The sequence below is a fragment of the Panulirus ornatus genome, chromosome 19 (genome assembly GCF_036320965.1).
Source record: "Panulirus ornatus isolate Po-2019 chromosome 19, ASM3632096v1, whole genome shotgun sequence".
In the NCBI taxonomy this organism is placed as follows: domain Eukaryota; kingdom Metazoa; phylum Arthropoda; class Malacostraca; order Decapoda; family Palinuridae; genus Panulirus; species Panulirus ornatus.
The window spans coordinates 4364711-4380326 of NC_092242.1; the positions used below are offsets into that span (position 1 = coordinate 4364711).

Consider the following 15616-nt stretch of genomic DNA (forward strand, 5'->3'; position numbering starts at 1 on the left):
TGCAGTCTTTTTTGGGGTGGCATTATTTGGTTTATTAGGAGGCTATGGCCTTTAACCTGTATTTATATAAAGGGATTTCTATTTTTTTTTTTTTTTTCCTTTCCTTATAGCACCTAATTTAGCAATGGTACTGCATTCCTATGTAATTGATATAACTAAAAGTTTTACTTTGACTGATGGAGCTCTTCAGAACTTAGGATTTAAGGTTAGCTCAATGTCAAGATTTACGACTTATATATTCAGCCAATGATTAGTATTCATCAATCTCTAAAAAATGCCATTGTTGCTTGTAATAATTTATTAGTATTAAACGTCAAAGGCTTATACATTTTATTTCGGTAGAATGACAGCATTTTCACCCTTGAGTCTTAGATATTGAAATTGAATAACTATTAACAGTCGACATTACAAATGTTTTTTCTGTGAATGAAAATCAGTCTTTACTAATATCGGTGATGTGAACATTGAATATAGATGTAGGGTTAACATTGAATATAGATGTAGGGTTAGAACAAATAGAGGACATATGAAATTGAGGACCTTGATGAATATGATGTAAGGAAGTACTTTTATATAGTTGTGGGTGAATGTAGTAGAATGACAGCATAAAATAGCTTTGAATTTGTTTGATAGTTTATAATGTTGAAGAGATTGGCCCCATGAATGTAAAACTCCCCCATATGACGTGTACAGGTAATTACAATACCTGTAAAAGATGTAACTTTATCAGGGATAAAACTTGTAGGAAAAGTTCATGCATAATTATTTGACTATTGTGACAGAATAAGCTTCATACATCTAATGAAATGGATGGGTAGTATGTATTCTTGGGTTGCCAGAAAACCTTGAGACTGCCCTCTTTGTTTATAAAAGCCAGAGTTTTGGGTAGAAGACTACCTTTTTGGAAGGTAGCAAAGAACACAGGTAAAGTGTGCATCCTTGAAGTGAACTAGTGTTTCAAGTTGTATTCCATGAGGCTCTTTTTTTTGAGCCATCTGCTATTCTTGAAGTTAATTATATGCCTGATAGATTAGAATAATGCCGAGCCATTTCAATGCTGATGCCAAGGTTGTGTGTGAATTGATAATGATTACGTCAACCATCAAGGGGACCTGGAGAAACTCTTTAAATTGATTTTTTTTTTTTTTTCGGTCTCCCGCGTTTGCGAGGTAGCGCAAGGAAACAGACGAAAGAAATGGCCCAACCCACCCCCATACATACCTACACAGCTTTCCATGGTTTACCCCAGACGCTTCACCTGCCCCGATTCAATCCACTGACAGCACGTCAATCCCGGTATACCACATCGCTCCAATTCACTCTATTCCTTGTCCTCCTTTCACCCTCCTGGATGTTCAGGCCCCGATCACACAAAATCTTTTTCACTCCATCTTTCCACCTCCAATTTGGTCTCCCTCTTCTCCTCGTTCCCTCCACCTCCGACACATATATCCTCTTGGTCAGTCTTTCCTCACTCATTCTCTCCATGTGCCCATACCATTTCAAAACACCCTCTTCTGCTCTCTCAACCACGCTCTTTTTATTTCCACACATCTCTCTTACCCTTACGTTACTTACTCGATCAAACCACCTCGCACCACACATTGTCCTCAAACATCTCATTTCCAGCACATCCATCCTCCTGCGCACAACTCTATCGATAGCCCACGCCTCGCAACCATACAACATTGTTGGAACCACTATTCCTTCAAACATACCCATTTTTGCTTTCCGAGATAATGTTCTCAACTTCCACACATTCTTCAAGGCTCCCAGAATTTTCGCCCCCTCCCCCACCCTATGATCCACTTCCGCTTCCATGGTTCCATCCGCTGCCAGATCCACTCCCAGATATCTAAAACACTTCACTTCCTCCAGTTTTTCTCCATTCAAACTCACCTCCCAATTGACTTGACCCTCAACCCTACTGTACCTAATAACCTTGCTCTTATTCACATTTACTCTTAACTTTCTTCTTTCACACACTTTACCAAACTCAGTCACCAGCTTCTGCAGTTTCTCACATGAATCAGCCACCAGCGCTGTATCATCAGCGAACAACAACTGACTCGCTTCCCAAGCTCTCTCATCCCCAACAGACTTCATACTTGCCCCTCTTTCCAAAACTCTTGCATTCACCTGATAAATGGATGATATTCATTGTCAGCTAAGTGCAAGGTGTTTATGGGACAAAGTGGAGGAAGGCCTTAATGTAATTAATACTTGTTGGGAAATAAATCTTGGTATTCTATTAGAGATGTAGGAATCGACCTTGTGCCTAATGTATTGCCAGCACTACACATCAGAAGAATTTCGAGATGTAGACTGTCTGATGACAAATATAAGGATCACGTTCAGTGACATGAGCATGCTTGTAGAATTATTTGCTACATCTAAACAAAACTGGATTAGGTCTCTATTATGATCACCTCATCTTAAGAAGTACACATGATTGAGAGGATGTGAACAAGAGCCACTCAAGTACCTGAATTAATAGAACTGAGTGACAGTGAGAGGCTGAGGGTTACAAAAAAAATCTCCATGAAGGTGGGGTGAACTGATAACAGCCAAAGTGTGTCTGAATTGGCCTTTATATCTATTGTGAACAGTTCTTAAGAAGATGCAGCACCAAAGTAACCAGAGGTAGCAATGAAAAGCTGGATAAAAAGCTTTTTAGAAAAGGCACAAAGAAGTAAGGTCTAATGTTAGGATAGTGGATGATTGAAATATACTGAAGCATTGAATGCCGGCAGTTTACAAGGATTTTAAAGCTAGTTGATGGCATAGAAATTTGAGGAGATTGCCTTAAAAGTATAAAACTTGTATACCATGCAGAAGTATTGTCTATCATGTGTACTATTGTGTGCAATAGCAAGATAGTATCAGGGAGCGAATGAATAACCACATGATTTCCACAAACTTGCTCTAGCTTTTGTATGTGATATGTGAACAGCGCCCTCCATCTACAGCAGAGCCCCACAGACTACTCCATGAAGTACTTTGATTTTTTTGTTAGCTTTGGTTCAGCTCATTAACAGCATTTAACCCCACAATATGCCATGTGGATCCAGTACCAGATCAATGCATTGGCCACAAAGGCCCTGGCCATTCAGAGACCTTATCAGCCCGTACATTATCATATTCACACATTTTTGATTCTTGAGAGTATTGCAGGGCTTGCCTGCCCCTATGTTATCAAATTGGAGTTGATTTTGTAGATGAGTGAGGCACCAGTCATCACCTGGGCCTTCAAAACCACAATTTGCTCCAGCATGAATATTATTTTATTATCTCCTATACCTTCATATCATTCTCTGAATGTTCAGATCCTGATATCCCAAAGATTCTCACTGTATCTTTCCAGTTCCTCCATTCCCCCCCTTTCCTTCCTCATCTTTTTTCATGACTGTTGACATAGAGCATCTTTGCTCATCCTCTCCATTTGTCCTGTTTGGTACTTTGAGTGCTCTTATAATACATCGTCTTTGGATGTTTCATTTACATGCCTAACCTTCTTTCTTACTTGAGTATTTTAAGGAGAAAGACTTTCAACACAGTCAGAACTATTATACCTTCAAATTTACTTGCCTAACTGAATTCACCTAATTCTGCTAACATGTACTCTGTTGATAGATATAGGTTAAGCACTGTAGTAGTAGTTTGTAGGCAGCCAACAACCATGGAGGTATGTTACCAGTGCTACCCACTTGGGTATCAGAAGGATTAGTGACGGTTGTGTAGTGGGCCAGCACTTCATTGGTTGTCAAGTTGGACTCTGATCCAGGCAGCTGTCTTTCCTTTCTTCCCACACTTGGACTACTGGCTTTGTCCACAAACATACAACCTCTCCTTGTTACACATAACACAACAATTATTAACTCGCACAGGCTCTTTCTTTGTAACTAGGTTTTCCTGTAGTGAGCACCTGAAGTAGCTCTGCTTTTTGGCAAAATGGTTTGAGCAGTAGTAGGTAGTAGTGTTTAGGCAGGATCATTAGGGAGGAGTAATAGGCAGGAGCGTTAGGTGGGAACAGTCTAGCTTTTTTGATTATCCAGTCCTTTGTCCAGTATATCCAGAAAAATGGACTAAATAGTTATGAGAAAGTAAATGTTCTGGACAAACTAGAGCTAAATAGTACCAGATGTGCCTTTAGGTATTTACATTTGTCCATTGTTTGTGGCTAAATTTTTCAATCTTTGTTGCAAAGCTCTATTCAAGATTAGAGCATATTTATTTTTATGATGAAGGTTCCTGTTAGACAAAAGTCTACATCAAGGCCAGGCCTTTATTGAAATATAAATGTGGAGGGAAAAAGGAAAGAATTTACGAATTTTGGAGGAAGTGAAAAACTTCTTAAAAAGTGCCAGGTCATATCTATTGGGAAAGACATGAGACGGTAGAGATTTCCTAAGCTTTGATGTTTAGTGAAAGGACCAGTTGCCAAAATGGCCCTCCCTTGCCCTCCCTTGAGTTGCTGATCACACAATAATCATGTGATGTAGCACCCTGCCAAGTATTGAGCATTGTGTGGTCCACCAAGTGATGGGGCACTCAAGCAGCCAGCTTTCAGGAGCAAAAACATAATTCAATTGTCTTTTATAAAATGGTTGAAATTTTATTTAGAGCTGGAACATTTTAATTTACTTCCTAATGCTTATTACTTATTCTCTGGCAGGGTTCACCTTATGCTGCTGATCGTCGCCGTGGCTACCGCCGCCGATACTACCGTCGTGCTGCACAAGGAGAGGAAGGAGAGGTGGAGGGGGAGGGAGGAGATTTTGCACCACCCATGAGGGGTCGTGGCAGAGGCGGATTCCGTGGCCGTGGGCCCCGTAGGTTCTACCGTGGTCGCTTCTTCGGGCGTGGACGTGGCCGTGGGGTAGGACGTGGTAGCTACTATCAAGCTTACAATAATTATGAGGGAGGGGAAGTAGCTGAAGGAGGCGAGGGCATGCCTATTAGGGGACGTGGTAGAGGCCGCGGACGAGGTAGGGGTAGGGGTGGACGCGGCCCTCGTGGTTACTTCCGCCGTTATTATAGTGGCCCCCGTCCTCAGTATGGAGAAATGGGCAATCCAGCGGAGGTTCCTCGTCGTAGATTCCGTGGTGGAGGTCGTGCACGCGGACGCGGTGGCCGATACAGTGGTGCACCTGAAACAAGGGTAAGTTATTCTTTGTATTTAGAACATATCTGGGTATAGGGTTTTGAAGTTGGAAAGAAGAAATATTCCTCCACTTGTGATAACTGGCCCCGTGTGTATTACAATGTGGAGTTATAGGATAGGGAAATATGTGGATGGAAGATCTCTCCTTTCTTCAGGCAGATGTAGCTGCACTTCCCACACTCACTGTGTAGATTTATGTAGATATTAACACTAGCATGTGATATCTGGACTCCATCCCCTAGACTAAAGCATGTCCTCATACTGCATGTTTGCCTTACAGACGTCGGAAACGCAGACTCAGGTAGCGGCTGAGGGACAGAAGGCAAGTTTATCCTTCAACCTTTCCCTTACAGCTGGGCTGCCAGGTTGCATGGCTAGCCAGTGCGGAGTTTAATGGTGCCCTTAAACACCCTAGTGTGATCTGCCATGCCTTTGAATTCCTTTGTAACCTTTGTCAGGTGTTCCAGCTTTTGAAAAAATTTTGATTTTTGTAGGCCTAAGAATTGAAAGAAATATGGCAAGATCATCATTTAGGATTGGAATTTTTGCCTAATTTTAAAGTCCTATAGCTTTTGGTGAAAGATAAAGAGCCATTTCTTTAACTTGTGGTTGAAAGGATCCCCTTTTATGTGCTTGATGTTTATACTGCTGTCTATGCATATTTATATGAATGATCATTCCTACTTCTAGTTAAATGCTGTACATTGATTCAAAGAAGAATATGTACTTAATCTTTTTTTCTTGCATTAGCAGTTAACATTTTTGATTGGGTATGACATATACTTCAACAGAACAAAGTAGACTTCATGTACTTTAAGCTTGTCATGTAGCAGTGCAATATCGTGGAATTTTAACCATTACCCTCTTTTACAGAAGTGGCTATTTAGAAAAAGTTTACTGAATGCTTTACATTGTTTTAGTTATTCTTTACCAGCCAGAATTGATATAGTACTGAAGACTATTTTGTTAAAAACATTTAAGGAAGTAATATTTGTCTTATGAAACTATCATCACTTTGGGTACGATTTTGTTGAAAATGAGCTTGTGCAGTTATGTAAAACTTTTTAAGAATTGATTAAAATGTGTGTAAGGGTGCAGGTTAACTCCTGCATTCTTTGTTTTTGAACACTTCTTTAAGAGCTAATTACTGACATTTGCTATTAGAAAATGGTTTTGTTGATAAAAACTTTGATTTGTGGTGGATAGTTTTAATGACTTCTAATTTGGTGTTTCGTTTAACCATATTAAGTAAACGTGCATGTCATGACATGATGTTAATGGTATGTGTAATGTTTCTTAGTCTAATGATACCCTGTGATTGTTCAATCGTGCCAAGATTCGATGGTTGGCTTAATATTTTTTCGTCAAACTTTTTGTAAGATAAATCTCACACTAGTAATTCGCAGCTTTGTATTGAAACTTGTTATATACTACCTAGTTATCTGTGGGGAAAATGTGCATTTTTTTGTAAGGTCACTACTGGTTTGCTTAATTTTTTCAGATTAGATTTCTTGTCCCAAACAGTCATGTAAATTTTACTTTGTGCTCTCATTAAATAGTCTAGACTTTCTGTAATGCAGAATCTTTGACGTGTGTGTGTGTGTGTGTTTGTAGGTTAAATTAAGTAATGTCAAGAGCTGGAACACTGGACTACCAATTTTTTCAGTTCTGTGCTTGTAGTAATGCTTTGCTGTGCTTTTTATTATTGCATATTAGAATGAGGCATTTGCATGTGCTTTTCAGCCTGAAGCGACAACAGAAGAGCTTAAAGAAATTACTAAGACTGAGGGGGAGAATCACGAGGCTCAGACTGAAGTGGTGGTAAGCTTAGGCTTCCTAGCTTCATGAGTCTTGCACTGAATAATTTTGGAGCATATTGTTCAACTAAACATATGAAATACATTTTAGCTTCACAATGGCTTTCTAAGTTGCATTTGTGTTTTATGTGATCTGTACTGCTTTAAATATGGGTATGATGTTTGTAAGTTTTGTATGTCTTATGGGATGACTCATTTCATAAGTATTTTTTTTTTTTTTTTTTTTTTTTTTTTTCAGTCTTTTGGGTCAGTTTTTCAATTCTTGTCATTGGCCTTTGTTCTTTTGTGCAGTTTTGGTATGCTCCTTGATATTGTCACTTTACTTATTCACTGCCTTTTATTTTGGTCTCTTGAATTGTCACTTGTGTAGTCTCAATGCCATAAGTCATGATTGTGGTATATGTGTGGGCTCTGGCTATGGTTATTCAATACCCTTGTCTTTTGTCCTGTTATGTGTCCAATCTTGTGTATGGTCTCTATATTTGACCCTCTTTTTAACCAATCTGTACTATCAATTTGGACAGTGTGGTTAAGAGTTGTACATTCACAGGCCCGCATCTCTCGAAATGTCTCCCTACAGCTTAAACATTTGTATGAAATTGTTTCATGTTTATTCCATTCATCCAGTGTTGATAATATAAAAGTATTTAACTGTAACAAGTTTCTTGCCTCATTGTTTTTGCCTTTGGTCTTGTGTGTTATCTACCTTTGGTTTTGCGTGTGGTCACCATTTAACTATGGTCATAAGCATAGTCACAATCTTCCTATGGTCTCTGTTTCTAAATCTCTCTCTCTCTCTCTTTTTATGATGTCTTATTGAATGGGGTCATTGCCTGTCTTTTGTGTGGTTTTTCCTCCTCAATTGTGTCTGGTTTGTGTGTTTAGATATGTATCTGCTTTGATATTAATTTTTTTTTAGATTGAATTTCATTGATATTTTGCTGTGCCATAACATTTTTATCTATTTGCTGCATTTGGCAAATGCCACCCAAAAATGAAAGATTAGAGAACATCCAAATTGTATCATAGGCTCGCTGGACCATTTGTTTAATAAAAGGGGTATATATAGTATTATTTATATTTATATTTCTTCGAAGGAATAGTGGTTCCATCAGTTATATGGTTGCGAGGCGTGGGCTATAGATAGAGTTGTGCAGAGGAGGGTGGATGTGCTGGAAATGAGATGTTTGAGGACAATATGTGGTGTGAGGGTTTGATCGAGTAAGTAATGAAAGTGTAAGAGAGATGTGTAGTAATGAAAAGAGTGTGGTTGAGAGATCAGAAGAGGGTGTATTGAAATGGTTAGGTCACAATGAGAGAATGAGGAAAGATTGACCAAGAGGATATGTGTCAGAGGTGGAGGGAACGAGAAGTGGGAGACCAAATTGGAGGTGGAAAGATGGAGTGAAAAAGATTTTGAGTGATCAGGGCCTGAACATGCAGGAGGGTAAAAGGCATGCACGGAATAGAGTGAATTGGAACAATGTGGTATACCAGGGTCGATGTGCTGTAAGTGGATTGAACCAGGGCATGTGAAGCGTCGGGTAAACCATGGAGTACTGTGGGGCCTGGATGTGGAAAGGGAGCTGTGGCTTCAGTGCTTTATTAAATGACAGCTAGAGACCGAGTGTGAACGAAAGTGGCCTTTGTTGTCTTTTCCTAGTGCTACCTCACGCACATGTTGGGGGAGGATGTTATTTCATGTGTGGCAGGGTGGCCACAGGAATGAATAGGGGCAGACAGTATGAATTATGTACACGTGTATATATGTATGTGTATATATTTGTATATGTTTAGATGTATGGGTATGTATATGTGCGTGTGTGGATGTGTATGTATTACATGTTTGTTGGGCCATTCTTTCGTCTGTTTCCTTGCGGTACCTCCCTCGCTAACGCGGGAGACCGACAAAGTATGATAGATAAATGTAATTTATTATACTTTGTTGATGTCTCCCGCATTAGCAAGGTAGGGCAAGGAAACAGATGAAATAATGGCCCAACCCACCCACATTCACGTGTATATACATACACACACGTATACATAACTATATATTTGTGTATACATACAAATACATATATGCACATGTACATAATTCTTACTTGCTGCCCACAGCCATTCCTGTCGCCACCCTGCCACACATGAAATGGCACCCACCTCCCCTGCACATACGTGAGGTAACACTAGGAAAAGACAACAAAGGCAACATTAGTTCACACTTGGTCTCTAGCTGTCACGTGTAATGCACTGAAACCACAGCTTCCTTTCCACATCTAGGCCCCACAAAACTTTGCATGGTTTACCCCAGACACTTCACATGCCCTGGTTCAATCCATTAACACGTTGATCCCGGTATACCACATCGTACCAGTTCACTCTATTCCTTGCACGCCTTTCACCTCCTGAATGTTCAGACCCCGATCGCACAAAATCTTTTTCACTCCATCCTTCCACCTCCAATTTGGTCTCCCACTTCTCCTCGTTCCCTCCACCTCGGACACATATATCCTCTTTGTCAATCTTTCCTCACTCATTTTATCCATGTGACCAAACCATTTCAATACAACCTCTTCTGTTCTCTCACTCTCAACCACAATTTTTATTACGACACATCTCTCTTCCCTTTCATTACTTATTCGATCAAACCACCTCACACCACATATTGTCCTCAAACATCTCATTTCCAACACATCCACCCTCATCTGCACAACCGTATCTATACCCCATGCCTTGGAACCACTATTACTTCAAACATACCCATTTTTGCTATTCCGAGATACTGTTCACACATTCTTCAATACTCCCAGAACCTTCATCCCCTCCCTCACCCTGTGACTCGCTTCCACTTCCATGGTTACATTTGCTGTAAAACACTTCACTTCCAGTTTTCTCCATTCAGTCTTGCGTCCCAATTGACTTGCCCCTCAACCCTACTGTACATAATAACCTTGTTCTTATTCACATATACTCTTGGCTTTCTTCTCAGCTTTATTATACATAATTGCTGTTTTCCATGTTAGCGAGGTAGCACCAGGAAACAAAGAATGGCCCATCCACTCGTCTCCACACGTATATACATAAACGCCCGCATACGCACATATACATATCAACATATACAAGACATTACATGCATACACATGTACATGTTCGTACTTGCTTGCATTTATCCATTCCTTTCGCTTCATCGCTCCACAGGAAAACAGCATCACTATCCCCTGCTTTGGTGAGGTAGTGCCAGGAAAAGAAAAAGGCCACATTTATTCACACTCGGTCTCTAAACTGTAGCTGTCTATCCACACAAGGCCCCACAGACCTTTCCATGGTTCAGTCCATTGACAGCACATCGACCCCGGTATACCACATCATTCCAATTCACTCTACTCCTTGCACGTCTGTCGCCCTCCTGCATGTTCATGCCCCAATCGCTCAAAATCTTTCTCCATCCTTCCTCCACAAATTTTGTCTCCCACTCCTTATTCCTTCCACCTCAGACTCACACATCCTCTTTTGTCAATCTTTCCTCACTCATTCTCTCCATGTGTCCATCTCATTAGACAAAGTAGTGAATAGGCAGAGATAGACTGTAAGTGTAGGCAGATATGTTTTTTAGTGGTTTTTTGGTTAGTTGAGTCTTATGTCATTGTTGTATTTGTTTGGGATTGTGGAATCTGAGTTGTTGAAGTGTTAAGGGATAACTATGTATATACACTTGGGATAGGAGAGATGATACTTGCTCTGTGACGAAAAAGGCAGCAAAAGTCTTAAAGTTGTATGATAGTAGAGAATGTTGAGATGGAATCCCTTTTTAAAACCCTCTCATGCTCCTGCAAAATTATTGATTTGCTTTCAGCTGACTTTAGGGAGTGAATGATAGTCAAGGAACTTGTCCCCTAAGGATTCCTTCATAATCCTACTTCTGATTGTAGTACAGCCTCAGAGTTCTAGGAGCCCCTTACGAGGCTTTTTAGGTTTATACAAATAGATGTGTCTAATGACTTTCATTTTTGGGTGGCTTTACTATTAACTGGCTGAAGATGTGTTGTAGGGAAGGTTGTAATTGCTTGTTGATTTCTTCATTGCAGTTGACAACTTAAGCATTGACAAATGCAACTTAACCAGCTCCAGTGCTATTCAGAGCCCTTTAAGCACCTCATTGTTAATTCTGTTGGGAAATGCATTAATAAAGGTTTGTAGTGCTTTTCATAATCCAATCTTTAGTAAAAAAAAAAAAAAAAAAAAAAAAAAAAAAAAATATTGAATGGCATTAATGTTTAAAATGTAACCATTACAGGGAGAAGTTCAGCAATCAGGACAGGAAGGCCAAGTTGCCACTGCTGTGTCACAACCTCAGCAGGCAGTGGAAAACACCATTGCTGAGAGCTCAGCGTAAATCTACAACCCCTCTCCTTCCCCCAAGTCATGCCACCAAAGCTAAGAAGTCCTATTTTGATAGCAGCTATAATCTTTTTGTCTGGCCAGTTTCTGCTCAGCAATTACATTATAGCTACTTGGGAAATGGGTCTAAATGTAAGGGTGGGTAGGGCTGCTGCTGGGGCATGCCCCCAGCCCTAATACTCCCAGCAGGAACCCTGCCCACTACCCGGGACCCCCAGCGGCAAACAAACCACCGGGACGGAAGAAAGGGACTTGAGAGTAATACAGAGTAGTGGCTACAACAAGCATGCTGCTGCTCCCGGTTACCAGAAAGTCGGCTCTAACCATATAAAGAAGGAAATACTCGCGTGTCCTCACTCCGGGTCCGGTAATGAAGAGGTCACACACAGTATAAGAGACAAACCCACGGTCAAGGGTTGGAGTCACCGAAATGGCCCTTTCTTTGTCACGCAACACCACTGATGACGCCATGCAACAAATACTAAGATACATTTAGTCTATGGGTGGGGAACGAAGCACAGTTAACATAAAAAAAAATTCCTGTATGATTACAATGGGTGGTAAAAAAGTTAGACAGCAGATTACTCATGAAACATTTTTTGATTGTTCAATGTCCATGGTGCTTGAGGTGTGTTTGTTGCTGGTTGGGTTCCACCAAAAAAAGTGTAAAATCACAAGAATTAAACCTCATGCACATGTTTAAATCATGAACTCGCCCCCTTGGTAGGCCCTGCAACAAGTCTAAAGGAGACTGCAACTTCGTCAGATTATGCAGGATTACCCTTTCCTTCATCCCTTTCTTCATTTTTTTATTTTGAAATGGTATTGATGATAATGGCAGACACCAGAGAACCATAGGTACTCCTGTGTAATGTTAGTGTCTTGAGGTCGACGTTTAAGGGGTGCATCAGATGAATTTTACAAATGGTTTCAAAGTTTAACTACCGGCAACATAGCTAGGTAAGGACAGTAGTGGATGAAAGTTTGGTTTCTTGTTTTTGTTATTTAAACATTGGCAGTTATTTTTGAAAGCGTATTTTGACACTTTTTCTACATAAATTTTGTAGGAAATTATTGTGCCACAAAACATGTGCATTTGCAATAAACAAATAAAATCCATAAAAATGTATTATGTATTTTTCTTCCCTTCCACTTGTGCTGGTATGGTGTGAATATATAGGCAGATGTTTGCTAAAGGGTTAGTTTTAAAAGGCTTTTAAAGTTTCCAGAAAGTGTAAGTAGTTTAATGGTATGAGAAGTCTGGTAGATTTGACATAAGTACCTTTCGATAATGTGAGAAACTTCTAGGGTTATAGTAAAGTTTAAGATTACTACAGGAAGCATGTTGGATGATTATGACTTTGAAAATGAGATGCAATGAATGTTTTAAGGATCTTAAAATGGGAACTAACAATGGATGTGGCTCTTAATAGGTTCGGGTAATGTAGGTTAGGTTGCGGTTACGACGATGAGCGTCGGAATGGGAAGAGTACACATACCTGAGTGAGCACTGTTGCAAAAATTTGCTGTAGTCATTTCTTGCGTGAAGAGTTCTAGGATAATGTCAATAAAAAAAAAAAAACATCCGTCCGAAAGCAAAATTGGTGAAAAGTTATTGATTAATTTGTTAGGAATGAAATAGTGTATGGTACAATTCATGTGAATCGAAAATTTCCACCCTATCGTCTGCAGCTCAGCTGGATATGGGTAAAGTGACGGAAGAGGTGCTTCAGTAAATCGGTAAGTGAAATTGATATTCGTGAACCTGTTTGTCGGGTTAACCTGTCTGTAACTGCTGTACATAGGAAGATTTAGTTCTGATATGCGAAAAAACGCAAGTATATTCTTTATGTCCGTTTCGTAAAGTATAAACGCTGTCTAATATAGTAGGTCGCCCAAAATGCATGAATCCAAACCCAATTATCAACCACTTTTAAGATCCAAACCATTAAAAAAATATATATATATATATATATATATATATATATATATATATGTATATTTTTTTTTTTTCTGCTTTGTCGCTGTCTCCAGCGTTTGCAAGGTATATATTTTTTTCATACTATTCGCCATTTCCCGCGATAGTGAGGCTAGCGTTAAGAACAGAGGACTGGGCCTTTGAGGGAATATCCTCACTTGGCCCCCTTCTCTGTTCCTTTTGGGGGGGGGGAAAAAAAAAAAAAAAAAAAAAAAGATTTCCAACCCCCCCCGCTCCCTTCCCTACGACACGCAGGGAATACATGGGAAGTATTCTTTCTCCCCTATCCCCAGGGATTATATATATATATATATATATATATATATATATATATATATATATATAATTTTTTTTTTGTCGCTCCCGCGTTTGCGAGGTAGCGCATGGAAACAGACGAAAGAAATGGTCCAACCTACCCCCATACACATGTATATACATACACGTCCACACACGCAAATATACATACACAGCTTTCCGTGGTTTACCCCAGACGCTTCACATGCCCTGATTCAATCCACTGATAGCACGTCAACCCCGGTATACCACATCGATCCAATTCACTCTATTCCTTGCCTTCCTTTCACCCTTCTGCATGTTCAGACCCCAATCACACAAAATCTTTTTCACTCCATCTTTCCACCTCCAATTTGGTCTCCCACTTCTCGTTCCCTCCACCTCCGACACATATATCCTCTTGGTCAATCTTTCCTCACTCATTCTCTCCATGTGCCCAAACCATTTCAAAACACCCTCTTCTGCTCTCTCAACCACGCTTTTTATTTCCACACATCTCTCTTACCCTTACGTTACTTACTCGATCAAACAACCTCACACCACACATTGTCCTCAAACAACTCATTTCCAGCACATCCACCATCCTGCGCACAACTCTATCGATAGCCCACGCCTCGCAACCATACAGAATTGTTGGAACCACTATTCCTTCAAACATACCCATTTTTGCTTTCCGAGATAATGTTCTCGACTTCCACACATTCTTCAATGCTCCCAGGATTTTCGCCCCCTCCCCCTATGATCCACTTCCGCTGCCAGATCCACTCCCAGATATCTAAAACACTTCACTTCCTCCAGTTTTTCTCCATTCAAACTTACCTCCCAATTGACTTGACCCTCAACCCTACTGTACCTAATAACCGTGCTCTTATTCACATTTACTCTTAACCTTCTTATTTCACACACTTTACCAAACTCAGTCACCAGCTTCTGCAGTTTCTCACATGAATCGGCCACCAGCGCTGTATCATCAGCGAACAACAACTGACTCACTTCCCAAGCTCTCTCATCCACAACAGACTTCATACTTGCCCCTCTTTCCAAAACTCTTGCATTCACCTCCCTAACAACGCCATCCATAAACAAATTAAACAACCATGGAGACATCACACACCCCTGCCGCAAACCTATATTCACTGAGAACCAATCACTTTCCTCTCTTCCTACACGTACACATGCCTTACAACCTCGATAAAAACTTTTCACTGTTTCTAACAACTTGCCTCCCACACCATATATTCTTAATACCTTCCACAGAGCCTCTCTATCAACTCCTATCATATGCCTTCTCCAGATCCATAAATGCTACATACAAATCCATTTGCTTTTCTAAGTATTTCTCGCATACATTCATCAAAGCAAACACCAGATCCACACATCCTCTACCACTTCTGAAACCACACTGCTCTTCCCCAATCTGATGCTCTGTACATGCCTTCACCCTCTCAATCAATACCCTCCCATATAATTTACCAGGAATACTCAACAAACTTATACCTCTGAAATTTGAGCACTCACTCTTATCCCCTTTGCCTTTGTACAAAGGCACTATGCACGCATTCCGCCAATCCTCAGGCACCTCACCATGAGTCATACATACATTGAATAACCTTACCAACCAGTCAATAATACAGTCACCCCCTTTTTTTTAATAAATTCCACTGCAATACCATCCAAACCTGCTGCCTTGCCGGCTTTCATCTTCCGCAAAGAGCTTTTACTACCTCTTCTCCGTTTACCAAATCATTTTCCCTAACCCTGTCACTTTGCACACCACCTCGACCAAAACACCCTATATCTGCCACTCTATCATAAAACACATTCAACAAACCTTCAAAATACTCACTCTATCTCTTTCTCACATCACCACTACTTATCACCTCCCCATTTGCGCCCTTCACTGAAGTTCCCATTTGCTCCCTTGTCTTACGCACTTTATTTACCTCCTTCCAGAACATCTTTTTATTC

The 15616-nt window shown here is 40.3% G+C and overlaps 1 protein-coding gene across 4 annotated transcripts in view; it reads left to right on the forward strand.

Moving 5' to 3' along the window:
* Nucleotides 1-12505, forward strand: part of LOC139755340 (uncharacterized) — a 28976-nt gene extending 16471 nt beyond the window's left edge. Inside the window, exons 3-6 of one of the 4 annotated variants that reach the window (XM_071673496.1) lie at nt 4676-5161; nt 5445-5486; nt 6908-6985; nt 11273-12505. In XM_071673496.1, coding sequence (XP_071529597.1) covers nt 4676-5161; nt 5445-5486; nt 6908-6985; nt 11273-11371 — 705 coding nt within the window. In that variant the 3' untranslated portion in view covers nt 11372-12505. Of the gene's footprint in view, nt 1-4675; nt 5162-5444; nt 5491-6907; nt 6986-11272 lie in introns of all 4 variants that reach the window. The other 3 variants (XM_071673499.1, XM_071673498.1, XM_071673500.1) reach the window with 3 other exon arrangements.
* The last annotated feature ends 3111 nt before the right edge of the window (nt 12506-15616 follow it).